The sequence below is a fragment of the Pleurodeles waltl genome, chromosome 9, assembly GCF_031143425.1.
Source record: "Pleurodeles waltl isolate 20211129_DDA chromosome 9, aPleWal1.hap1.20221129, whole genome shotgun sequence".
NCBI classification, from domain to species: Eukaryota; Metazoa; Chordata; class Amphibia; order Caudata; family Salamandridae; genus Pleurodeles; species Pleurodeles waltl.
In genome coordinates, this window is record NC_090448.1 from 658,242,438 (window position 1) to 658,270,215 (window position 27,778).

Sequence of the window (27,778 nt, forward strand, 5' to 3'; positions counted from 1 at the left end):
GTTGTGACCTTGGTTACTGGAATAACTGGGTCCGATTGGATCTGACAATCAGACACTGCCTTCTGAGCCTCCTTCCCCTCCCTAGGAAAGGCCGACAATGGATTATAGATTTGCTCTCCTTGCTCTGATACTAGCCAGACATTGGATAACCATTCACTGGGCGCGAGCTACACCCCTAACCGACGGCAGATGGCAAAAAGATGTATTGGAGTGGACAATTGCAGAGGGAGTTCACCTCCGTTGGGTCCATACGGGTGACCATCCCGAGAGAGACCTTACACGATCGGACAAGCTGGTTAAGCGTGTAGGAAACGACCATGGGGGGGGGGGGGAGTGACCATACCAGGGTCCTCTCTCGAGCTTCCTTGGGCTATTTCTCCTACTCCTTACTGTGTTTGAGGCCGACAGATGTATAGAGGTGAGCTACACGCCATCGAGTCATGCATACGCCTAGCAGAGATAATGTATGACTTGGCAAAAGGGGAGTGTGGCTGATTTGCAGTTTCGACTGGTGGCCCTGCATTGGTGTGGGTGTGTCTCTGTTTTTGCTTCCTCATCCTAGCTCTGATCCCAGGATCCCCCCCCCCCTCCCTTCCTCGGGCTCATTGAAATATTCTGATGATTATCCCAAAAAAGCAAACATCTCATTCCCTACACCCCTACAGCTCCGGGATTACACACTTTGAATACAGAACATACTGTAAATATCATTGTACACAGAATATGAAGATGCTGTGTGCCACTATCAGATGTGTTGTTACTTTGGCTAACTGTCTAAAATTTTAATAAAGGCAAACATAATTTTATTTTAAAAATAGACCAGGTACCCGTTATGGGGGAATCAGTAAGTATAACCTGAAGCTCTCGATGTACTCCTTTAACAGATATGGAAAAAAAGAATGGGACAGGATGCAGCCCTGCCTAACCCCTCTTGAAAGGTAAGTGTATTCCCCATTAGGACCATAGTGTACCCTGGTAGTTAGATTCATGTATATTAGTGCCAGATGTATCACTATGCCTTCTGGAGCACCTAGAGATATCATAGTTTGCCATAATGTGGGATGGTTAACAAAATCAACGGCACTGCTCAAGGCCTACTATATTTCCCTGTTATAAGATTCAGGTTTAGACACTGCTCCACAATACCAAAGACTCGCCTAAATGTGTACTGCATCTCAGTGAATATAGACTATAGAGTCTCAGTCAGTATAGAGTTTCCTTTGCCCACATTTCTATCCTATCCAAGATAACTTTCCCCATAAACTGTGCAGACCAGTGGTAGCATTCGGGGTCACTGTAATTACCTTTCTTATATATGGAGTAGATTATTCATTCCTACCAGGTAGCTGGGATACTCCTCGCTCCTGCTGTCACATTTAGGACAAGTGTTGGACTGGGACCCACAGGGCGGTAATCTCTTATATACATCTACAGGTACCCCATCAGGGCCAGCTGCTTTATCTTTTACACGTATATTAATCGCAGAAGTCAATTAATTGAAAGTAATCAAAACGTTTCCCACCATTGGGGCTAAAAATAATGGCTTGTTGTCTCCAATAGCAAACTTATTTGTAGGACTGAAAATTGATTTAAAATGATCAATCCATTCTTGGGCTGATATCAGCGACTCTACTTGGGGTGCAGCATTGCCCCTTAAAAAGGTCAAATTTATGGCATTCCAGAATAAGCAATTATCATTTGTCTCGGCTGCTTGCACTAGACGTGCCCTAAACTTGTAATTCCCATTTTCTATCTGCTAGCACTAGTTTGTAATTTATTCACAATTGTCGAATTGCGTCCTTATCTCTTGGTTTTGTGTGAAGTAACTCTTTTAGCCTTCTAAGAGTTCCTATGCACTTGTGGTCAAACCAAACTTTAGAGAAGGTTATAGAGGATTTATTAGCCCCCATCTTCGTTGTTGATATAAAATTAATTGATTTGGAAATCTTCTAGTGAGCGTCCCTAATTTGGCTATACTCCTTGAGATGGTCGGTAAAACCATAACTACAGTTGCAATACATTTACTTGGGTTCACCCTGGACCACTTTTGTCTTACCCTGTTTGGGCTTTCTGCCACAATAGTCTCTAATGTATAGAGCTCAGTATGTTTTAGAGTATTTAAATTAAAATTATGTTGTAAGTGTTCCTGCCCTTCTCCCTGCCACCCCATCCCCCCCCCCCACGACAATACAAACCTCTTTAGAGAGGAGGGGACATTTATTGATATTAAAGTGTCCTGCCCATATTAAGAAATTATGCGCTCCCACTAGCAAAAATGAGTCCCAATCCTTCTCCAAATTAGTAACCAGTTCAACACGAGTGAAATCAAATTTCTTATTATAAAAAGTAATTAGCAGAACATCTGTATTATCCTCTATGACTAGATGTGTGAACTAGTAAAATGGAGATGCTGTCTGTCTTTTTAATTTGAGCAAATATTAAGGTTGAAAGGAAAATCGTAAGCCCACCTTTTGCTCTTACTGCATTTGAAGATATCGTTGGTGCGAAGATTGACAAAAATCCACCAATAAAGATGTTGTATGTTGCCCATGTTTCTTGTACACACATATTATGTGTTGATGCAACATATTTTTTTTATAACCAAATTTTATTGAGTTCACAAAGCGAGTATCATCCAGTTCGACACACTAATCAATACCAAAGCGACTCTGGAGCATAGAAGTACATAAAACAGTCATTTCAAACCATAGAACCATCATGAGGGTATTCCATAGTAGGTCCACGAATTCCCCCATATTTTATCATGCTTCTGGGCACAGCCACATACCACGTATAACGGTTTCTCTTGGTGAGCGCACCAGTCAACTCCTTTGTGCCATAGTTGCAATGAGGGGGATGAGTGGTATTTCCATAGAAGAGCAACATCTCTCCTGGCTATCAGACACACTATCCCTATGAAAGTCCTCTCAGTGTGTGGTCTTCCACAGGAGGATTGCAGCAGGCATAGGCCGGATGAGCGGACAGGGCCATCCGTAGTATAGGGTGTAGGGACAGGGAGGTCACATGCAAATAGTTAATTTCGTCCAGAGAAAATGCCAACTCCCTAGAGGACTGGAAAGCCTCTCTCCAATCATCATCGTCCAGTTCGCCCACCCAGCCCTCCCACTTCTGTTGCAGGGTGGAGAAGCCATCGGGGGCATTGATAATCCTGGAGCAGTAGATCACAGAGACCGCCCCCTCTCCCAAGTGGCTCATAAGGATTTTGGCTTCAAGCGGGCTAAATTCAGGAAGATGAGTTATTGAGGGGAGATTAGCCCATCAAGCATAGCGCAGCTGCAGGAAGCAATAAAACTGTGTATTAGATAAGGTGTAGTGGTCTTGTAATCCCTGAAAGAACATCAAAGCCCACCCCTGATATAGGTCCCCCAAGTATGTAATCCCAATGTGGTCTCAGTAGGCAAAACCTTTGAGGCTAGACACCTGTTGGAGCCAGGTGCCCCACCAAAAAGGAGTCAAGGCCATCAGGCAGTGATCCCAGCAGATAAAGTGTAGCGCAGCCCTCCAGCACATCACAGCCATGCAGGTGCACAATGGAATAGTTGGGTCCGTTCGACTGCCATAGAGTAGATCAAAGATTCCTTCAGAACCTATAAAATGGAGCTGTAGGCGGTAGGTAGGGTCATCCCAACCCCCATGAACCATTAGTTTATGGACACTGAGTATGCTGCCAGAAAATAGTAAAAGATGTCTGGTGTACCCAGTGCAACATCAAAGGGAGACTTACGTGCTGAGATAAACAATGGTGCTTATCGGCCCATAGAAAGGATGTAAGCTTAGAGGTTGGGGAGCGGAATCAACTCAGGGGATCGGATGAGGATAGCTAGACAAGATGTATACGTTTCGAAGGAGGCACCTCATTTTAAATAATGCAATGCGACCCATAGCGTTGAGAGGCATTTGGTTCCACCCAAGGAGGTCACGATCCAGGGACACATCCAAGGGCTGAAAGTTGAGGGTCCAGGCCAGATCAGGGAGGGAGGGAGGACACATGGATTCCCAAATAGAGGAAGGAGTTCTGGCTTAGAGGTATGCCAGGGCACCAGTGTCGCCCTGCTGCATCCCCAGACACCTCCACCAGCAAGGATTTATGAATGTTGACTTGTAGGCCTGAGGCTTCCCTATGATGGTGAAGGATCTCAAAGCATCGAGAATTGGAGGATGAAGGATCAGAAATAAAGAGGAGAATGTCATCGGCATAGAGAGTGATTTGGTCTTCAAATCCAGTGCCCCAACTCCAGCCCAAAATCTGAGGGGCATATTTATACTTTTTGCTGCAAAACTGCACTAACGCGGTTTTGAACCAAAAGGTTTAGCACCGGCTTGCGCCATTCCTGAGCACCTGCCGGGCGCCATATTTATGGAATGGCGCAAGCTGGTGCAAAGGGTGGGCTAGCGTTAAAAAAATGACATTAGTCGGGTGGGGCTGGCAATATGGGAGAAAGGGGTTTTGCACCAAAAAATGACGTTAGGCTGGTTAGAGTAAAAAAGATTACTCTAACCAGCCTAGTGTCATTTTCTGACGCAAAACCATCCATACTTCATGACTCCTTTCTTAGTAAAGACAGGAGTAATGCCTACCACCCCAATGGCCAGCACATGGGACCAGTGTTCCCTGAGCATGGCCATTGCACCCTGTGCCATACAGGGGGCCCCAAGTTGGGCCCCGATGGAACTTTAATTAAAAAATATATATATATTTACCTATACTTACCCTACTTACCTGGGATAGGGTCCCCCATCCTCCGATGTCCCTCTGGTGTGGGTGGGGGTGTTCCTGGGACTTGAGGAGGGCACCTGTGGGCCCATTCCATGGTGTTTAACCATGGAAATAGATCCACAGGTCCCTTAACGCCTGGTCTGACCCAAGGGTTAAATAAAGGTGCAAAGCAAGCTTTGCACCATTATTTAGCCCCTCCTCCCACCCGTGCATCAATTTAGCACGGGGGATTAATATAGGGCTATGAGGTTAGCACCATTTTTTAGATGGGAACGCCTACCTTGTAACTCATTGACCCAAGGTAGGTTCACACATCTGAAAAAAGGTGCAAACTCCAATATGTTTACGTTAGAAAGGTCTAATGTCAAAATATAAATATGGAGTTAGTTTTGTGCCAAATTTATGTAAACAAATTACGCAAATTCTGTGAAAATGGGGTATAAATATGGCCCTGAGTATCACAGTGGATCCGACGGGCCAACAGGTCAATACCTAAGGCAAATAGTAGTGGGGAAAGGAGGGCAGTCTTGGCATGTACACTGTTAGATCAGAAAGGAGGGGGATTGACTCCGTTGACACGGACCCAGGCCATTTGAGCATTGTATAGGAGCTGCACTATTCTGCAGAATAATGAGCCGATCCCCGCTTGTAGGAGGACAGCATCTAAGAAGACTAGGAGACCATGTCAAAAGCCTTGCAAATGTCTACTAAAAGAAGGGCTAAGTTATGGCCTAGATGATGGGTCCGAGGGAAGGTCAATTGCACTCAAGGGATACAGTGGTGGGTACTTCTGCCTGGCATAAAGCTGCATTGGTCTGGGTGAATAAGATGAGACTGGGTGAGTTGTAACCTGTTCACCAGGATTTTGGCAAAGATTTTAATATCAGCATTGATAAGAGAGATCAGCCGGTAAAAAGAGCCACAGGAATTTCCATTTTTGGAAGGACAACTATAGTGCCACAGTCAAGATCTGATGGAAGGGACCCTTGTTGTATCATCTCCATATAGAGGGCCAACAGGTGGGGTGTCAAAATAGTGCAATAAATCCTATATTATTAGATGGGGAAGCCATCTAGACCGTGTAATGTCCCCGATCGGAGCCCCTAGATGGCCAGATCAATCTTTTCAGTTGTTAGGCCCTGGTCGAGATTGCCAGCCAGGGAACTTGGGATAGAACATAGGGGAAGTCCCGAAGAGGTTGCTCGACCTCCAGCGGGGATGTGGGTGCATCTCATACAGGTCTCGATAAAATGCTGTGGAAGCTCTGGCAATCTCCATCTGGTCCCCCTGAAGGAGGCTTGTTGCATGTCTGATGGCGGGCACTATTCTAGTAGAGGTGTTGCGGGTTACCAACCAGAATAGCAGTTTACCAGATTTATCACCTAATTCGTAAACTCTTTGGGTCAAGGCCCTCTAGCACTGCTTTGCCTCCTCGAAGGAGACCTCCTACAACCTGGACTGAGCTATTGCAAGGAGGTGTTTTGCCTCTACTTTGTCTGAACCGTAAACCTGATGTTCCAAGGCGAGTATCTGATCCTCCAAATCTGTCACTTGCGTCTGTCAGAGGGACTCCTGTCAACGCACATAGCCCTTGAATATTCCCCACAAGGTAGGTTTACCTACCACCCTCAATGTGGCCTCTGAGGGAACGGAACCCATGTTGGTATGTTAAAAAGCCTGCAATTCCCTATCTATGAAAGCAGTGCATTCGTGGTCCGTGTGGTGCCACGCATTAAATCTCCATTCAGAAATGAAGGGGTCATGATCAGATATGCCGTGAGGGAAAATATGGATGGACCACAGCGACAGGAGATCTGCTTCTGGCAGCCATAGCAGGTCAATTCGCAAGTCAGAGCTATGGGCAGCAGATTGACGTGTGTATGAACGCTGTGAGGGATGCCATGAATGCCAAACATCACAGAGACCCACCTAGTTGACTAGGTATGTAGTGCGCGCCCCCCAGCCGGGACGGGGGTCACTGGAGGTGCCCCATCCAGGGTCTAGGACCGCATTCAAGACCACATCCACAAAAGTTGTACCTGGGAGAAGGGCCACCACTAGGAAGTGGAGGGCCTGCAAGGTGGGTGGCAGCAGCTGAGGGGGAATATAACAAGAAATGAAGTTGCAGTGTTGTGCGACCATGCGTCCTTCAGCCCCCACATACCTTCCCTGGGAGTCATTGTGCACCCTGGTAACAGTCAGAGGGAAGAATTTGTGCAGGAGAAGGGTAACTCCCTTCAAGTGGAAGACCCTGCTGTAGCCAAACCGACCCAGAAAGGAGCATTGGGAGCCTAGAGGGTGTGTCTCCTGTAACAGGATGGCAGCAGAGTTATAGCGTTTAACGTAGCGTAAGGGCAGTGATCTCTTTATGTGGTTAAGAAGACCATTAACATTCCAGGAGATGATGGTAATTATGTGGAAGAGTGATAATAGCATTGTGGATAAGGACCCGTCAGAGGGAGAAAGGTTGTACACAGTGGCCCAGAGTTGTGTCAAGAAATCAAGGGTGCCTCATTGGAGAGCTTGTAAGAGATTACCTGAAAAGCAAAAACAAACTTATAACAATATGACAATCCCCCAAATACCAATGCATATCCCCCCTCCTAACTCTCCCACTCCACACTTCTACCCTTGCAGCATCTGTCGCCCTTAAACAAAACATAAGTCACAAAAGGAACTATAAGAATACAGGAAAGCTTGGTGGGGTGCGAGAGCAATTGGCATCACCTATAAATCGGATCTTGTGCCTGACAGCAATGGTGCAAATAGCTAGGTTCAGATGCCTAACTAGACAATCATACATTATTAATCCATTAGATTCATACAGTCTCATGAAAGTAGTGCAGAACACTCATATACCCCTCCCTCCGCGGCTGCAGAGCTAGAAGGTACAATACCACTCCAAATGTCTTCATACAGTTTTGCCTCACGGCAGACCCCAATTCTCATTGCAATGCTGTGAAGGGAGAAGAATGATTAAACCAAGGAGTCAGAAACACTGTCCAGTGAGCCGAATAGTTGTGGGGTGGTCTCCAAGGCTTTGTCATGTTCCCCAACAGCTGGAGCTTCCATCACGGGGGTGGACTCGCCAAGGTCCCAACTTCCCGTCGGGTGGGCCTCGGTCTCCGGGATCTGAAGCACTTTCTTTGAAGTTCCCTGGTGGTGGTAATTCCCTCTGATCCCCTGGTTCGGTAGGAGGCAATCAGGGCCTCTCCGTAGCCCGTTCCAGGGTATAAAAGAAATAGGTTGAGGTTTGGAAGATGACCTTAAGGAAAGACGGAAACTGAAGCATATAGCAAAGATTGAGAGCACAGAGTTTCTGTCTGACCTCCTCAAAGGAGCGAAGCTTCTGCTGGACCACGCTCAAGTAGTCCGGAAAGATCATTATCTTTGAATTCAAATGTTGAAGGTTCAGATGATTACAAGCCTCACAGAGGATGGTGTCCTGGTAATTAAGGATATGTAGTATCACCAAACGGAGTGGGGCTCCTGGAGGAAGCATCTTAGGCCCTCATTACAACCCTGGCGGTCGGTGTTAAAGTGGCGGTAAATCCGCCAACAGGCAGGCAGTAAAAAAAATGGAATCACGACCATGGCGGAAACCACCAACATAGACAGCCACTTTAACACTCCGACCGCCACGGCGGTACAAACAAACACTGCGACGGCAACCGCCAACAGCCTGGCGGAAGACAATGTACCACCCACAGTATTACAACAGGCCAATCCGCCACCTTTTCTGGGGCGGGTTCACCCCGAACAAAAACATGGCAGAAACAGGACTTGGAAGGGAAAACGCTCACCTCTACACACCCCACGAGGAACCAGGACGCCATGGAGCCCGAACTCCATATACTACCTGCCTTTGTCTGCCTGCTCCTCTACCAGGAGCACGAACACCAGCGGCGAAGACCACGGTGAGTACTGCACCTATGACACAGGGGAGGGGGGAGGGAAAAGAGAGTGACACACACACGCAACACGCAACCCCCCCACTCCCACCCTCACCCACAACAACATACACACAAATACATGTAGATACATTACAGTTACACACCCCCAACCCCCCGGAAGAATGCAAAGACAAAAGGAAATGATTGTAACCATTGTAATCAATTCAAATCCAGTACTCAAATATATATATACACTATTAACAAATATATACACCAAGATTTCAAGTCCATGTACTGCACATACATAGTTCGTGGACCACTGGGCCCAAAATGTATTGGCGAAGCCCACACAAGATACCCGATAAAAACAGGGAGAGAACACTGCTGGGGCATCAGTTAGAAATACAACAGGCATCTCAGGGGGAAGGGGGGCACCTCAACCGGATGAGTGCACGACGCCAGCTCCAGGAGGGTGCTCCATACCCATTGATGTATCCTGGGGACTGCAAAGCCACAGTCTCTCAAGCCTTTTCAGTGGTTGGTTTGCCCACTACTTCATCCTGGGGAGTGCAAAGCCACAGTCTCTCAAGTCTTTTCAGTAGGTGGTTTGTTTGCCCACTGCTTTATCCTGGGGAGTGCAAAAACACAGTCTCTCAAGTCTTTTAGGTGGGTGGTTTGCCCACTGCTTTATCCAGGGGAGTGCAAGACCACAGTCTCTCAAGTGGATGTCTTTCTCCACTGGTTCTGGATGGGGCTTTGTGCCCAGAGTGCTTCATCCTGCCAAGGACTGAAGAAGTGGATGTGATACTCCACTGGTTCTGGAGGGATTCATCCTGCCAATGACTGAGGTAGTGGATGTGCTACTCCACTGGTTCTGGAGGGGGCCTTGTGCCCAGACTGCCTCATCCTGCCAAGGACTGAGGTAGTGGATGTGATACTCCACTGGTTCTGGAGGGGGCTTTGTGCCCAGAGTGCTTCATCCTGCCAAGGACTGAGGTAGTGGATGCCTTTCTGGAGGGGGCTTTGTGCCCAGAGTGCTTCATCCTGATGGTGGCGGCCTCAGTAGCGTCGGTGCTTGCGGCGCTCATTGGCCTGCGGTGCTGGTGGGTGTCTCAGTGAGCATGCTGGTGGTGGCGGTGTCCTTGGTAGTGGTGCTGGTGGCGGCGGTGTCCTGGGAAGCGGTGCTGGTGGCGGCGGTGTCCTTGGCAGCGGTGCTGGTGGCGGCGGTGTCCTGGGAAGCGGTGCTGGTGGCGGCGGTGTCCTTGGCAGCGATGCTGGTGGCGGCGGTGTCCTGGGAAGCGGTGCTGGTGGCGGCGGTGTCCTTGGCAGTGGTGCTGGTGGCGGCGGTGTCCTGGGAAGCGGTGCTGATGGCGGCAGTGTCCTTGGCAGCGGTGCTGGTGGCGGCGGTGTCCTTGGCAGCAGTGCTGGTGGCGGCAGTGTCCTTGGCATCAGTGCTGGTGGCGGTCTTGTCCGCCGTGCAGGTTTGCGGCGACTTGCCTTTCTTTCTGTGCCCCTTCCCCACCTTAGATGGTGGCGCAGCTGTCTTCCCACTCCCAATTGTACTCCTGGGAGAGCCCTTGGTGGCAGGTGTTTTGCCCTTCTCCCTCCAGGCAGTGGCCAACTTCTTATGCTTTTGAGGTGGGGGACTGTCCGTGGTATGGCTCGTTGGCACACTGGCTGCCCTGCTGCTTGGCGGACTCCAGAAGCCGGTTACTGCTGACACCACTGTTCCCGCTGATGTGGTGGCTGAGGTGCTGGGTTGGGACCTGAAAAGGTGGGCCCTAGGGGACTGAAGGGGTGGGGGAGGTAAGGGGAAGAGGTCAAGGTTGGACAGGAAAGGTTTTTTAGACACACTGGGACGGGTAGATGGAGGGGGTATGGGAGTGGAGGAAGAGGTAGTGGTTGTAGGAGATGTACGTTTGGTGACTTTGGGTAAAGGTGCATGGGCTGGAGGCTGTCGTGAGGTAGATGGCTGATGGGTGGGTGTGTGACTGTGTTTGTGTACCTTGGGAGGTGGGCTCACAGACACACTGGGAGAGGACACAGGGGATGTGTGAATGGTAGTGGGGGTGGTGAGTACACATGAGTGGTGTGTGGTGATGGGTGTGCTGATGATGGAGGTAGTGGCTGAAGATGTAGTGCATGCAGGTGTGAGTGGAGATGAGACAGGGAGGGAGGAGGGAGACGTGGAGGAGGGGGACACAGTGGAGGCAGTGGATGTTGGTATGTGTGCATGGGTATGATGCTTCTGTGAGTGACTGTGGGATGTGTGGTGCTTATGTTTGCCAGAGCTTCCCTTGTGTGTTGAGGTGTGTGCATGCTGGTCTGAGGGTGTGCTTGGGATAGGCTGAGGTATAGGGATTTGGGTCTGGGTGGAGGAAGTTGGAGGGGAGAGGCTGGACACAGGGACAATGGCTGCCATCAGTGCTGAGGCCAGAGTCTGAAAAGCTCGCTGTTGGGCTGCCTGACCAGAAGGAATGCCCTCCAGGTATGCATCGATCTGTTGCAACTGCCTCTCTACACCCTGGATGGCATTCAGAATGGTAGACTGTCCAACAGTGAGGGATCTGAGGAGGTCAATGGCCTCCTCACTGAGGGCAGCAGGGCTGACAGGGGCAGGGGCTGAGGTGCCTTGGGCAAAGGAGATGCCCACCCTCCTGGGTGAACGTCCACGGGGCACACACTGAGGGGCTGCTGGGAGGGCTGTGCTGGTATGGGGGTGGCAGCTGTACCTGTAGATGCAGGGGGCACAGAGGGGCCTGCCACTGCAAGGGAGCTCCCATCAGAGTAGGAGTCCATGTCGCTGTTTTCAGCTCCTGTCCCAGCCGTGGAGCTCCCCTTGCCCTCCGTCCCACTGGTGGCTTCAGACTCCGTTGTCCCGCCCTCCACGGCCATGTGGGATGCAGCTCCCTCCTGCTCCGGTGCCACTGCTTCTCCGTCTGATGATGCTATTGCACACAAGAACAGGGAGACCACAAAAAGGCGGGGGAAGACGGAAGAAAGGCATGTTCAGTGCATGCAATACTGCTACCTTTGGCGGACAATACAGACACAGAAGCCCTCTGCACTACGCCGTGCACTTTGAGTTCCCTAATGAATCACAGGGACATGGGGTACCAGGCCTATGCCCGATTGCTGCACACATGGAAGTCACAGGAGCCTGACTAGGTTTAGTTGGCTCTGAACACTGGTGGGGTGGGGTGCCACATGGCCTGCCGTACGAAGGGACCTTGCCTACTAAACTCCCCCTCGCCTAGGGGAACCCACAGCCCACCTCCCTCACCCAGACACCTCCAATGCGCGCTGAATCAGCTGAATGAGAGTGTACTCACCCTCTTGTGGCTGCTGTGATGCCCTCAAGGGCCCATCCAACTCCGGGTACACCACCGCCAGGATCCGGAACATCAGGGGGTCATGGTGCGACGGGCACCCCTCCACGTTGGGAGGCCATCCCCAGCTGGGCCTCCGCCGTCTTCTTGCTCCAGTGGCAAAGGTCCTCCCATCTTTTACGGCAGTGGGTGCTCCGTCTGTAGTGGACCCCAAGGGTCCGGACTTCCTTGGCGATGGCATGCCAAATAGCCTTCTTCTGGTGGGCGCTGACCTACAGGAATAGTACAGGAATAGTACAGGGGAAAAGGAAAAGATATAACCATCCGGACCGTCACAGTCATTGGCCCGCCTCCCTACCCTTGCCATGACGCACATCCACTCACCGTCGTTTCATGCACGCCTCATTCTCCCCCCCATATCTTCCATCCACACCACTCCACACAGGCATTGCCCATCCATTATGCTCACAGTGTACTTACCTGTTTGTCTGGAGGACCGTAGAGTAGCATGTACTGGGGGAGGACCCCATCCACTAGTTTCTCCAACTCCTCCGTGCTGAAGGCAGGGGCCCTTTCCCCAGACACATGAGCCATTGTCACTTCCAGACTGAGGTCACAGCAGCACTTGCAGTGTAGGTCCTCTACTGTCGAAGATCAGGTATCAAGTGAGTGAACAGAGAGAAAATGGCGGTCACGTCCGCGGCGGTGCGTACCGTCACCGCCGGCGTACATCGTCATTGGCTCCTGGGACCCATAGGGTCCAATGTTAACCAATGCAGGATTGCGCCGCGGTCTTCGACTGCCTACCGCAACTGTGTACAACGCCAGCGCAGTTACCTCATATCCCCTCGTCCTACATTACAGGTCAGGCAGCCGCCATTTCAGAGGGCCACATGGCATTAATTGTAAATGCGTCACACATATCTAGACCTTGATTACACACTAAGACTGGCACATAGCGGATTTCAAAATTTGGGGAATAAAGTTGTGTTTTCGTACCTCAGTGTTGGCTGACCCTCTGCTCGCTGTTCTCCATAGAGCACGTCCGCTGGGGCAAGTGAGGAGATGGCGGCATCCTCCGGTGTACAGACCACTGGTGGACCTGTCGACAATGGAAGAGCGACATGTAATTTTCACCTACAGACTGGACTGTGCCACAATCCATGAACTGTGTGCCCAGTTGGAGCCGGACCTGATGTCAGCTATCCGCCATCCCACAGGGATACCCCCTCTAGTGCAGGTGCTGTCAGTACTCCATTTCCTGTCAAGTGGGTCTTTTCAGACGACAGTGGCTATAGCATCAGGTATGTCCCAGCCTATGTTCTCCAACGTGTTGTCTGCCCTGCTGAAACACACGTGCAGCGACATCGTGTTCCCTCAGGTGGAGGATTTGCCTACAGTGAAAGGTGAATTCTATGCTCTGGGACATATCCCCAACATCATAGGTGCCATTGATGGGACATATGTGGCCTTGGTCCCCCCCGCAGGAGTGAACAGGTGTACAGAAACTGGAAGAGTTACTATCCGATGAATGTGCAGATGGTGTGTTTGGCCGACAAGTACATCTCCCATGTGAATGCCAAGTTTCCTGGCTCAGTGCATGATGCTTACATATAGCAGCATCCCTTATGTGATGGGGCAACACCAGAGGCACCGTGTGTGGCTATTAGGTGAGAACAGGGACCCTATACAGTGTGACTAGGTGTCTGGGTCTGGGGTTGTCCGTAAGAGTTAGTGTGTGTCTAACAGCTGTCCCTCGACATTTGCAGGTGACTCTGGGTTCCCCAACCTGTCATGGCTACTGACCCCAGTGAGAAATCCCAGGACAAGGGCAGAGGAACGCTACAATGAGGCCCATGAGAGAACTAGGAGGGTTATAGAGAGGACCTTCGGCCTCCAGAAGGCCAGGTTCAGGTGCCTCCATATGACAGGTGGTTCCCTATTCTACTCACCAAAGAAGGTGTGCCAGATCATCATGGCCTGCTGTATGCTTCACAACTTGGCTTTGCGACGACAGGTGCCTTTTCTGCAGGAGGATGGTCCAGCTGGAGGTCTTGTGGCAGCTGTGGAGCCTGTGGACAGTGAAGACGAGGAAGCAGAAGAAGAGGATATCGACAACAGAAACATGGTGTCTGTCACTTTCACCCAGTGTATGGACCCTGAGTTATACCTTTCACTTTCAGTTTCACAGATGTGGGTCCCACTGTGTGACATCTGCTTTGTTTCCTCATGGACTAGAGCTGTGTGACATAGGTATGTTGAGAATACAATGGATATTGCATTTTTCCTCAGTTATTGCAAATACACATTTTCAAAAGCACAGACTGACTCCATATAGTTTTGGGATTTAATGGTGTTTATTTAAGTGCTAAATAGTGGAGGGGGTTGTAAAATGGTCAGGGGTGATGGTGGAGGAATGTCCATGGCAGAGTCCAGTCTATTAGTCTCACAGGTGCATTGTCCAAAGGGGTATAGGAAGTGGAGCTGGGGCAGTTGATGGATGGACAGGGTGACAAAGTGGGACAAAAGGATGGCAATCAGGGTGGTCTCATTTTTTGGCGGGGGTCTTGGCATTGTTCTCTGACTTTGTCCTGGATCTCAGGGACCGTTTGCGGGGTGGTTCTCCATCTGCAGGGGGTGGGGTGCTGGTGTTGTGCTCCTGTCCACTAGCACCGGCGGAGGTGGTGGGCAGTTCATCGTCCAGGCTAGTGCCAGGGGCCCCTTGGAGTGCCACAGTGTCCCTCCTGGTGTTGACGAGTTCCTTCAGCACCCCTACAATGGTGCCCAGGGTGGTATTGATGGTTTTGAGTTCCTCCCTGAACCCCAAATACTGTTCCTCCTGCAGCTGCTGGGTCTCCTGAAACTTGGCCAGTACCGTTGCCATCGTCTCCTGGGAATGGTGGTAGGCTCCCATGATGGTGGAGAGGGCCTCGTGGAGAGTGGGTTCCCTGGGCCTGTCCTCCACCTGTCGCACAGCAGCCCTCCCAGTTCCCCTGTGTTCCTGGGCCTCTGTCCCCTGAAGCGTGTGCCCACTGCCACTGCCCAAGGTCCCTGCTGTTGTTGGGGTGGTGGGTTAGCCTGGGTTCCCTGTAGTGGTGGACACACTGCTGCTTGACGTGTCCTGGGGACAGAGGTATGGGCCCGCTGGGTGGGTGCTGTGCTGGTGTTTCCAGAGGGGGAGGCTCTGTTGTGGCTTGTGCCAGTGTGAGGGGAACCGACTGTCCCGAGGTCCCTGATGGGCTGGGCTGGCCATCTAGATCCAGTTAGACAGTGCTGCTGTCATCACTGTGGGCACTTATGTGGGGGGAGTCGACATGTCTGGAACATCCTGTCCGGTGACGTTGGGTAGGGGTCCTGCAGGGGTGTAAAGGCATGATTATTGCATCTGTGTGTGCCATGGTGTGCAATAAGTGGGTGACCCTGTACTCCAGTGCTTGCATTTTTGTGTAGGACCTTGTGTGATAATTGTTTAGGGGTGTGTGTGGGTATGTGCAGTGGCCATGCATTGGTGATGGGTGTCCATGCTTTGGTGTTGCATGCAGGGCTTGGTGTTGGGATGTGTGGTTTGTGATAGTGGGACATATGTGAGGAGTTGGAGTGATGGGGGTGAGGGTGGGGGTATGTAATAGCATGCAGGTAGGGTGGGGGAAGAAGTAGTTAAAGCTTTGACTTACTAGAGTGCATTCCTCCAGCTACTCCTGCGAGGCCCTCAAAATGCAGTATAGCCAAGACCTGCTCCTCCCATGTTGTTAGTTGTGGGGGAGGAGGTGGGGGTCCGCCGCCAGTCCTCTGAACTGCAATCTGGTATCTTGAGACCACGGAACGTACCTCCCCCGGTAGGTCGTTCCACCTCTTCCTGATGTCATCCCGTGTTCTTGGGTGTTGTCCCACTGCTTTGACCCTGTCCACGATTCTGCACGTTAGCTCCATCTTCCTAGCTATGGTGGTGTGCTGCACCTGTGATCCGAATAGCTGTGGCTCTACCCGGATGATTTCCTTCACCATGACCCTGAGCTTCTCCTCAGAAAACCTGGGGTGTCTTTGCGGTGCCATGGAGTGGTGTGGGTGATGTGTGGGGTGGTGTGTGTTGTGATGTGTGGGGTGATGTTTAGGGGTGTGAGCTGTTTTGTGCGTGGATGTGTGATGGTGTTGTGTGCCTCTGTATGGTGGGGTTGTCTATGCTGTGCTGTCTCTCTGGCCTTCGTCTAAATTTTTGGTCATAAGGGTTTGTGGGTGGGTGTTTTATATTGTATTGGGTGTGTGGGAGTGGTTTGTGTATGTGTATCAGGTGTGTGTATTTCGATTTGTCCAATGTGGTAGTGTTTTGTAAATGTGTGTGTATTTTGAGCACGGCGGTGTGTACCGCCAATGGAATACCATGGCTGAAAGACCACCACGTGGATTTGTGGGTCGTGATAGTGTGGGCGTATTCCTGTTGGCGTGACGGTTTCGGTTTTGTTATCGGCAGTTTATCACTGACCTTTGGTGTGGCGGACTTGTGTGGGTGTCTGGATTTTGGCGGATTCCGGGCTGTGGGTCGTAATAGCTGTGGCGGAATTCCGCGGTGGTGTGTTGGCGGTCTTCTGCACGGCGGTAAGCGGCATTTACTGCCAATGTTGTAATGACCCCCTTAGTCAGGGACTGGTGTGCTCTTTCAATAACAAAACAGTTGGACAGTTTATTCGCCAAAACCCATTAACTGAACGAGTTTTCAAGAAGTTCCCCAACTCTGGGCCTTCCACAGCCTCGGGGAACCCTATGAGGCACATGTTATTGTGCCTGGTATGGTTCTCAGCGTCTTCCGCTCTTTTATCTAGGGCCGCCACAGATGCCATCAGGTTGGATACTTTTTTTTTAAAACGTTATTTTCCAATTTACGTGTTTTTAGAATACCACACAAGACAGACACGGATTCCCACACATGGGTGTATGCGGTTGCTGATGTATGTACTATATATTGAGAGCAACAAAAACATAGTATACATTGGTATTGCGTCTCCACATATGCCAGATAATAACAAGAAAGGGAAGGGGGAACTCCATGTAAAATCACAAGTTACAAAAAGAGTGAAGCAGGGTCCTACAATTCCTGTGTTGGCAAATTGTCTCAAAGAGGCTGCCAAATGTCCCTGAGCCCCGAGGTGAGTGGTTGGAGGGATTCAAATTATTCACTGTTGGTATCACAATACATTAGGCTTTTGATCTATACTTTTGTTGTAGGAGGGTGGGTGCTACCCCAGAGGATTGAAATCTCCCATTTGGCTAGAAGTAGAACAATTGCAAAATATCAACATAGTGATTTAGGTATGCCCCGGACATATCCGAGGAGAGCTAGTAACGGGTTAGGGTCAAGTGCAATATGATGATCTGGAATAGTTTATGAAATACCTCCCTCTAGTAAGGCACAACAGTGCTGTAGCCCATGACATATGAGCAAAATCTGTGGTCCATTCCTGACATTTAGGGTATTCTGTGGTTTGTGTGGGGTCTGTGTGAGCCTGCATTGTGGGCATGAAGTATGCTCTGCATAAACATTTATAGTGGATGACTTTATGGCTATGATTGAATGAGATTAATCGAGTCTAGGTTCGGAGTTTAGAGTCTCAGGTCGGTAGTAGGTTTAGGAAGGTGCGATAAACATGCAATATTAACGTATCTCTCTCACCATCAGTAATTATCAGTGTCAGAGGGGTGAAGTCATCTGGAGGGAGTGGGTAGGATGGGATTTAAACTTTAAGTGGACTCTGAAGGCGACGCAGTACAAAATGATCCATCTGTGTGGCATCCTGAAAACCATCATGGTCTGTACGGGAGGATGTCCATCAGGGAAGAGGTCTCCACTGGGTCAGTTTGGATACGTATTGTTTAAGAGTCACTAAATCATGAGTGAGAGGTCTATTTAGCAGCGATCTACCTTAGTTTCAACCGCCTCTCTCTAATCCTGGGTAGCCCTAAGGATTGTGTCCAGATCTGTAGTGGGCTGAGGTGGAGCCATGGACTAGGGAGCCCTCAGTTGCCTCCTTGTTTTCAGAATGTGGTACCGTACATTGACCCATTTTGGTTTGGGCTATTGAGCCCAGCCTCGTTCAGGCTTGGACTGGCCAGATGGGTCTTTCTTGGTCCGTTCTTCCCATGCTGTAGGAGAACACACATGTTTTTATGGTGTGTCGCCACCTCTTTCTCAGACCAACAAGAATTCTGGACCTTGTTGGCCACAGGTGAGGCACAGGTAAGGCAGCCAAACAAAGGAGAACCCGGGTTGCGGGAGAATGCACCAATTTTTATGGTGTCTCCTGTTCGCCTTCTCGGTCCAGCCGGTTTCTGACCTTGTTGTTCACAGGTGAGATGCAGGTAAGGCAGACAAACAAAAAAAGAACCTGTGCTGTGGGAGAATGTCCCAATTTTTATGGCATCTTCTCACCTCCTTCTCAAGCGAGCAGGATTCTCGACCTTGTTGTCCACAGGTCAGACAATGGCAAGGCAGTCAAACAAAGAAGAACCATTTTGACAATCTTGTTACTGCAGTTGGGACATGGGCCTTCTTAACTATGGTTTATCTCTTGTACTGGTCAGTGAAGTCCACTATCTACTGTGAGACTTGCCGTTCATTTCAAAATCATTGCAAGGCACCTGAAAGGAAATGTCTAGCAATACTCACATTGAAATGTGAGGATCAACCCATACCTAAGTGTTTCAAAACAAAAAACGAAGACCTTTTCTTGATCAGCTATGTGGAACTGCCACCAACTTCGACAAACACAAAAAATAATAGGTGAATAGAAGAGCTCTGTGTCCAAAACTTTGAAGGCAATAAGTTCTTGCACACTAATAAGTGTCAAAATGTAAACTGAAGCACAATGTCCAGTATCCCCTTTCAGCTTAAAACAATAAATTCTTCTGGGACTAGACCCAGACTGTGCAGTTGGGATATAGATAGGTATTGCACAGATGCACGTATGTCTTAATATTTATATAGGGCAATGCTACCTAGGAAGCAAAGAAGCACTGTATATTATGTGGGGTGTTGTGAGATGATCTACAACATGGATACTCAAAGTACGGCCCGGGGGCCGCATACGGCCCCCTTGACCTTTACATGCGGCCCCCTGGACTACAGGAGTACAGGGTTGCTGTTCACGCGATCGACAGAGAGACAATTGTTTATTTCAAGGTTAACTGGTGTTAAGGAAAGGAAGTAACCAGGGAGTCCTGAGCCTCACTTTAGAAGCAAGTTCATTTTTAAAGACATCTTGCAGCAAAAGTGTAAAAATATAACAGTCACTTCAAAATTCAAAAAGTGTACTGAGTTAACATGCAGTCCATTTCACCTAAGTATAATTTATTGTATCAGTACAATGAGAAGTATTCATTTAATGTGATACTTTTCAAACAAGAATTTAGAAACATAAATTTTCACCCCTACCCTGACAAATACGCCAATAGTGAATTTAACAAGCGAGTCAGATGTTATGTGCACTTTTTGAGTTATCTGGGTTACTATTATAGATGAACAGCATTATAGTTTATTAAATCAAACAGAGGAGCTGATTTGTACAATGCAGACCCTGAACCTAATAGTAAGCAATTGCCTAGGATCACACAATTTGCAAAAGTGGGGAAGCCAAGATTAATCCCAGGTTTTCTAGTTTGATATTGCTCATTTCAGCCTCTAGATTTATATCATTTGCTTCGCCTACCAATACTTAACCGCCAGTACTCCCAACCCTCTTGCCCGACCACCATTCCGCTGGCATTGATGCGGCCCTCGGGCACATCACAGACCAAACTTTTTGGCCCCTGGGAAAATGTTTGCGAGTACCCATGATCTACAAGATTGTGTACCTCCAGTAGGGCTTACTTAAATAAATTTCACATATTGTATTTCACATGTTAATCAATTGTTTGCATCATTAATTATTACGAAATGATCTCTCACTACTAATATTCACTACACACAGATCATAACTTTTAAAAGTTGCAGATACAGTTTGTTATCCAAGTCAGCAAGTGGTAACCATTAAAAGTAGTCGGATTTTGTTGGTGTGGTACATTAATCCACTTTGAGCCCTGCTGAGGCTTATGTGCTCATATGAGCTATAGAACATAACTTTGGGGGTCTGGGTTAATGTTGCTAGAAATTGAAATAGGGTATTATTGTCTGGGAGATGGCCTCCTCCATCTCACACTTGTGTTGTTGGGGGATGTGAGAGCATCTCAATCTTAATTAGAATCTTACATAAAGAACTGCTTTTGCTAATTGTGTTTGTACATGTGTCACAGATGGACCCTCCATACTTACCAGTTTCTTCCAAGCTTGAATTCACTAAGTTGTGTAATCTGCCAGTCCTGTTGACGGATACTATTAATCTGTCAGGCAGGTTTAGGAAATTCTAATTCTGCAGGATTTCGCATGGCTACTCAATGGGCCTTCCAGCAATGGCAACATAACAACAGCCCCAGGAGATCTCTGCATACCTCAGCAGGAACTAGAATAAGAAAGTCTTCAGTTACTTCCAAAAGCTGAGCTCTGATTGAATCATTCTAATAGTCAATCGAGGGGCATTTCACAGTTTTGGAACCAAATAGGCAAAGGAGCAACTGCCACTTCTTGCACTTTTGATTCTGGGGACTGACAGTAATCTTTTTTCCATGGAATGTAGAGGTCTTCTTGGGATGTGGGAGTTCAGCAGATGCTGTATTAACTGAGGACCCTTATTATGTATAGCATAGTGGGCTAGACATAGTGAATTGAACTGGATCCTTTTGTGCAATTCACCAGAAGCCAGTGCAGAGCTGCTAGAGCTAGTGCAGCAGAATGGTACTTGATCATTTTGTGGCGGATCCAGGCAGTGGTGTTCTGGATGACTTTCAGCCTCCTTATCACGTATTTGGGACTATCCAAGTAAAGGGAGTTCCCACAGTCCAGGTGTGAGTTGACCAGGCTTTGCACTATCACTCTTCATAGCGTGGGGGGGAATCTAGCTCAAAGAGTCCTGAGTGTGCCAAAACAACAGGCTGCAGGTTTTCTGTCTTGTATCTCCATAGAAAGTTTGTTGTTGATCCAAAAACCCAGCCTTATTATTGCAGAGGGAGCCAAAGAGTGTGGACCAAGGCTGTCTGGCCAGTTTAGTTCCATCAATCTTTTCCATCCCAGAGAGAGCACTCAGTGGCCCTGGGTGATTTGGTGTCAAAGTCTTTCTCCTTGCCTTGTGGAGTACCACAGGGCTCATCTTTAAGCCTGACCTTGTTTAACATTTATGTTGCCACTTTAGCTAACTTAATTTGCTCTTTTGATTTTATCCTGGTGGCTTATGTGGACGACACGCAATTAATCGTTTCCATCCCAGGTGATTCCCAGACTACAGCAGCTCGTTTTAGTAGTTGCATGAGGCCTATCATCCATTGGATCAATAGCAACAGCTTGATGTTGAACTCCAACAAAACAAAGGTTCTTTTTTCGGCAAGTCAGATCCAATCTGGAATGGCGCCTGGTGGCCACAAAGCCTGTGAACTTAGCCTGTACCCATACCTGCAGCCAAAAATCTTGGGATTCTTTTCGATCAAAACTTAGCTTTCATTCCCAGATGAATAAATTGACAGCAACATGCTACTTTCTGTTGCAAAATATCAGGAAGGTGTGTCAGTACGTTCTGTTGGAGTTACAGAAGACTGTAGTAACTTCACTAATTTTATCTAAACCAGATTGTTGTAATGCCTTATATCTAGGCATTTCTCAACACCCCTTAAAGAAACTTCAATGTCTTCAAAATGCAGCAGCTCAGTTCTTGAATAAGATCCCTAAATTCCAATCTGTGACTAAAACTTTGAAGCATCTTCATTGGTTACCTGTATCAAGTTCAAAGCGCAATGCCTTGCACATAAATCCCTTTATGTTACGGCCCCAGACTATTTGAAGAGAAAGTTTGGTATCAGCCCCGTAGAGTGCGAACATCATCAGCTTCCAGAACAATTAATGGGCAAACATTTAGGAGGCAGAAATGGGGAGGCAAAAGTATTTTTTACATCACAGCACTAATTTGGAATAAACTACTTCTTCAGTTGAGAGCCCAGGCAAGCTACCTTACCTTTAGGAAGCATCTTAAAACCAAGTTGTTCCCTGAAGGCTTTGATGGATAGATGAATCCTGACCTTGGTTTCTAGTAAGTTGCGGTTCTGACCTTTAGCGCCAAGACACCATTGGCATTCGTGCACTTTACAAATATTAAATATCAGTCGAGAGGGATTGTTGCCTACAACTGGGACCTTTGTTTTTTTCCCATTCAATTTCAAACAGTTGGTGACCATCCAATTTGTTACCTGCTTCAGGCAGGTATTTAGTTGTTCAGAGACTTTTCTATTGTCCGCTGAGGATGTGAGAACACGATCTGTGTGTCATCTGCGTAAGAGGCCATTGGAAGGCCATGAGCCCGCACTATCCCAGCCAATGGGTCCACATAAAGTTTAAAACGTGTGGGACTAAAGGACGAGCCCTGTGGGACCCCACATTTTAGCGGGTGGATTGCCCCAAAAATGGGGTCTTTATGTACCTGAAAGTTTCTTTTTTGGAAAAAGGTGGTGAGCCATTTGATTGCGGCTCCCATTATTCCTGCCTCTTCCAGCCTTTGCGCTCAGATCTAGCAAGCTCATTGCTGCTGAGCCACATTGAGCCAAAATTGCTCTCAATTCTTCTGTAGCTGCTAGTAGCGCAGTCTATGTGCTGCTACCCGGCCTGCTACCTGGCCTAAACCCTGTTTGTGTAGGGTGTAGGATTGTGTGTGTCTCTAGAAAAGAGGATAGATGCTTATTGACATGCTTCTCAAGAGCCTGGCTGACTCCTGGGAGGAGGGAAATTGGTCTTTAAGTCTCTGTGCAAGGGGGTCTGCGGACGGCCTTTTCGAAAGGGGTCTGACAACTGCCTGTTTCCTCGCCGAGGGGACACTCTCACTTTCCAAGGAGTGATTATAAATGTCCATAAGACTTGAAAGGATTGTATACCTATTTTATTGAGTATATCAGGGGGTGCTGGGTCAAGTGGTGACCCAGATTTGATTAATTTAAGGATTTCTTCCATATCATCTACACTGAATGCCGGATAGGCAGACAGAATTCCATCTGGCTGTTCCTGTATCATTAAGTCAAGGGAGTACGCTCAGAATCTACTCTACCATCAGGCACACAACAAAGGTTCTACTAATCAATATTTGTGTCTGACGGCCTATATCTGTAAGGGTTGTGGTGGGATACCTCTCAGCTGTACTAGTACCAATCAATGGAGGGGACTTCTATAGTCTTAAGAAAACGAACAAAGTATCCACGTATGTCCCATTTCGTTTCCCAAGACATTCAAATCTGACTCCCTGTGGTTTCTGCACATAATTATTCCTCCAAAGAAGAACAGTTTTTCAGGTGGGAGGAGTATTCAAGCTCTGGAACTCCAAACCTCTTGAACGCAGAGTTTTAGATAGCTCTGCATTGTTCAAGCACCAGCGGAATATCAAGTTCTCTCCCACTTATTTACTATATAGCACTTTGATCCACTCAATAGTAGAAGATCAGCAGCAAGAGGAGGTTGGCTGCAATATACATTGCATGCATAACTTCACTTGCCCACTCAATCGCTTCAAACCTACATTACTGTCAATCAAACAATGTGTGCGTATGTATGTAGGTATAGTCACTTGTTTCTGACAACAAGTAAATTATGGGTTTGGCAATCACTAGACTTATTTTATTCTCCTTAGAGTTTACCCAACTGTAGGGGACTGTAGCTTTTCATGCTCAGCTTCTATTACTTAGTGACATCCAACAGCACAGAAGACTGCGTCAATGGTGAATTAAGCTTTTCTTAAAATAGGACCTGTAACACCCATGGTTTTTCTTTCTGCTCGGGCCCATGTATATGTGGCGCATGCAAATAGGCACCCTCTTTCCATTGTTCCCCTTTTATCACACCACTCAACTTCTCCTCTAATAATTTGCATTTGCAGAGTTTGACTTCTCTCTTGGGCCAGCTCTGAACCTGTTCTGTTATTGCAAATGGAATTATTTACAAGGAATAAGGGTGTCCTAGCAAGCAGAAAAAAGGAAAAATAAGACAAATTAATCAGGCCTGTGTCTGTGATATAGACATCCTTCTAGGGTTGCCATTTAATCTGTACATAAATATTGCTCACCGTTCACCTTCTCCAAACCAGTGGTTGTCGATGGTAGAGTAGTTTCGAGTGTCTCTGCACAAGCATTCTGGAATACAAGGCACGCTGTTGCCTCTTTCCCGTCTGAGAGAGGGGAGATTTTCTCGAAGGTGTCACCCAGCTGCCTTTCGTGAGTTTTTTCATCTGCATGAGCCTTCTCTGGCGTACTGCCACCGGAGCAGGCAAAGCAGTATCTCGAGGTGGCCATTTTGTCCTCTCTTACTGCTGATGGAGTCGCACCAACGGCTTCGTATGAGGGTGGGTTATTCTGACTGCACCCAGGCTCTATCCCAATTTGAAGGTCACCGGCAGCCCCTGCCTTTAGATTCTCCTGGAGTTTCAAATTGTGGGTCTCTCTCCGCCTGTCCCATTGTTCTTCCTGCTCTGAACATGCTGTACAGAAATAAGCAGAGACAACACAAGTCAGAGGAATCCACTTAATGTCTCAGTAACGTTAGCTCAGTCTAAAGCATGCAAGAATACCAAATCCCTTAAATTGGTTAGACAAGACCAACCAATCATGAAGCTGAAAATTAATAACCTTCATCAGGTCTGTATCGATTTCATAGGTTAAAGTAACCTCATCCAGTGTCTCAATCTGCATAATGCAGTGACTGCATTACACAGATTTAGATGATGGACGCAGTTACTTTTCCGAAAATGGTTTGGATGCCAGGATTTTTTCTACTCTATGAATTTGATGCCGACCTGAAGAAGGTTGTTAATTTTCCTTTTCACGATTAAGGACAGATCCTGAAATAGTTGATCTTGGATGTTGGTCTTGTCTAACTGATATTGATGATTTGTTTGATTTTGTTCACCTTCAAAGCCTAGATCTGGCCTGAGGGAGACCATAACATGGTGAAACCCGTTGGCTGCACTTGTATATTTATGAAGAAACAAGATTAAAAAGACATCGAGCACAAAGGATCTACTTGCCCTACTCGGTTCATAGTGTGACTGTTTCTTACATTTTCTCTGTTTATGTTGCCTCTCTATTATTTCATTAGTTTCTAATGTTAGACCCATTGGCAGCTAGTCTTAGAGGTGGGCAATAAGTGTTCTTGATGTTGTGAGTACTACAGGTGGTGCAGCAACAGGTTCAGTATTTGTTCAATTCATTTTAAGAACAAACACTGGTAAGGCAAATATATTTGGTCTTGGCAAGCCTGCGTTTTTTAAAATGTATTTTTCTTTGCAAATAGGCCTTAACGAACAGTAGTATTAACAATTAAAAATACCACCTTCTCCCGAGTGTTACATATTTATGGGAAGAAAACGAGTAAGTGACGTTTTTCAAAAATGAATTTTAGAAACGTAAAAGGAAGCAAAATGAACGCAGAGATTGATCTACTAATCCTGGCACAGAAGTGGGCTACTTTTTAGGCAAATGTGCACTTTTGCATAATTAAAAATACCCCCACTCACACTGAAAACAGCGATTTACTGAAGTGGGCTGATCCATTGTCCCATGCTGTGGGGGTGGCTGCAAAAAGTAAATGACACTTGAACAGACCCATGAATGAAAAGAGCTGACTGAAAGCCCCAGTATGCATGCAGTAAAGTATGTGTCTAGGCCAGACCTAGAAAGGGGAGTGAGATGGGGGTTGCTCACACTGTCCCCCCCTGGTTCGGAATCTTTTATGGCGTTCACTTGTGACAGTGATGAGGAGTAAGGTATGCTTCTCTGTTGGAGACAACAATATGTTTATCTGAATCATCAAGAGGTAGAATAAAACGAGGTGTACATTGGCAAAGCTACTCGGAAGGTGTCTTCTTGGGTTCAAAGTGCTACAGAGTAATGCAGTTAGGGCACAGTTATCCTGAAGAACACTTAGGGCCCTTCGTATGCATTTTGGGTCTTAAATGTTATCCACCAGGGTGAGATCACATGGAATGGCCAGATAATATGCCAACGTCGTTCAGTTAACCCCAGGAATGTTGGTTTGCATAAGAAAAGCTGTCAGCAAAAGGAAGATATGTTGCCAGGAACGTGCCAGTTCTGAGGTCAGAAACAGTGAAGACATTAGAAAGCCAAACACAATAGTGCATGCTTTGAAGCGCAAGATCTGCAAGGAGAGATTGACGAATTTACACATGTGTGAACTGAAGCACCTTGGTGGGGCTGGTGTCTATGAGAGAAACATTTGAAATCCTACAGAGAGTCAATAAAATACTGACTGAAGGATAGTTTTAAAGGAAGAACACTTCAAGACTAGAAATGAGCCTGGAAAGAGGGTGAGCTCAGGAATAACTTGCATTTCTTTCTTCACACAAAGGCAAGCAAGTGTATTCCCATTCCTTGCAGTAGAGCGGGTAAATATTAAGCAGGAAATTATTTCTAAAAGGCTAGGATATAGTGTTGACATGGAGTAAAAAATAGTAGCGACAGTGGATCGGGTTGTTGTGCTTACAATACCAGATGTAAACACTTCTGTTTCCATAACCCAAATTTGCAACTATATCCCACATTTTTGCATTATTGATTCTAAGCTTCAGAGATGTGTATGTACAGTGTACATCGCTAAGTCTCTCCAGACTTTCCATTGGACTTAAAGGCCGTCTCTTACAAGTGCTGGAAGATACGTCAAGGATTTTTCTCCAAGATTTTGAAGACATTATCATCAGTGTACATCATCACCAAGGCAGTGACACTGGGAAGAAAGAGACAGGAATATTTAAGTAAAGTGCCTCACATGTGATTGTGATGAAGGATTCTGTAGGGTGAGGGTGAAATAAATTACTTATGCATTGGAGGAAGTAGAAGGAAGCTGACTAACACTGTGTGGTAGATGGAAAAACTATGCTGTTCAGGTAGATACCAGCAGTAAAATTCTGATGATAACAAACACTGTAGTTAAGCAGGAAGACTATTCAAGCTGGTGTTAACAGTGACTCTGCATAGCCCTGCCTTAGAAGTACTGTATTCCTACTGTATATTACGTAAAAAAAGGTCAGCACTCACCTGTAGTTGTCAAAACATTGCTGGTGCATTCTTGTGAATCTTGGTCCTCCCAAATTCTCCATCCCTGTCTTGAAGAAGCTGCTATCACCACCAGATTAATGACAATACCAGCTACTCCAGCTCCCATGGAGAGGTGGGGTCTGTGGGGTGGGTGTGTATTGACAAAGCGCCCCAGGGCATTAAGGGTGACTGAGAAACACAGAGATGACAAAAGCACAGATGAAGTCAGGATCCAGAGATGAGGCAATCGATTCCAGCTGAAGGTGAGCCAAGCGGGGCAAGGCCTACCAGCTACAATCCTGAGGACAACTGGCATGGCCAATGAGAGGCAAACAGAAAGAGTATGGAAGGAGTCAACCAAGGTTGTCAAGGAATCACAAATACGGCTTACGATGACCTCTGTCACCAGAAAACAAAGGGATAAAGTCAGCAGAGCCCATTGTTTGCTCCCAATTTCATAGAGAGGCATTCTGCAAAAAAGCGAAGGACAAATAGTCATACTACGTTATTATTTAGACAAAATTACAGAATGTCATAGATATGACAGTTTTCAATAGTAAATGTAGGATACCTTTATCTTCATATTTACTTCTGTACTACTAGTTTTAGAATGTCTGTCATTATTAGCCAAATGGATATGGTTCAACTGCTTCATAAACTGG

The 27,778-nt window shown here is 47.4% G+C and overlaps 1 protein-coding gene across 3 annotated transcripts in view; it reads right to left on the minus strand.

Annotated features, from left to right (window-relative positions):
* The window catches only part of LOC138259831 (proton-coupled zinc antiporter SLC30A1-like), a 127,135-nt gene that overhangs the window by 54,570 nt on the left and 44,787 nt on the right, over nucleotides 1-27,778 (minus strand). For all 3 annotated transcript variants that reach the window (XM_069207727.1, XM_069207726.1, XM_069207725.1), the window contains 2 exons: nucleotides 27,117-27,586; nucleotides 24,134-24,544 (listed from right to left, as the gene is read on the minus strand). In XM_069207727.1, the coding sequence (XP_069063828.1) occupies nucleotides 24,134-24,544; nucleotides 27,117-27,585 (880 nt within the window). In that variant the 5' untranslated portion in view covers nucleotide 27,586. The remainder of the gene's footprint in view (nucleotides 1-24,133; nucleotides 24,545-27,116; nucleotides 27,587-27,778) is intronic.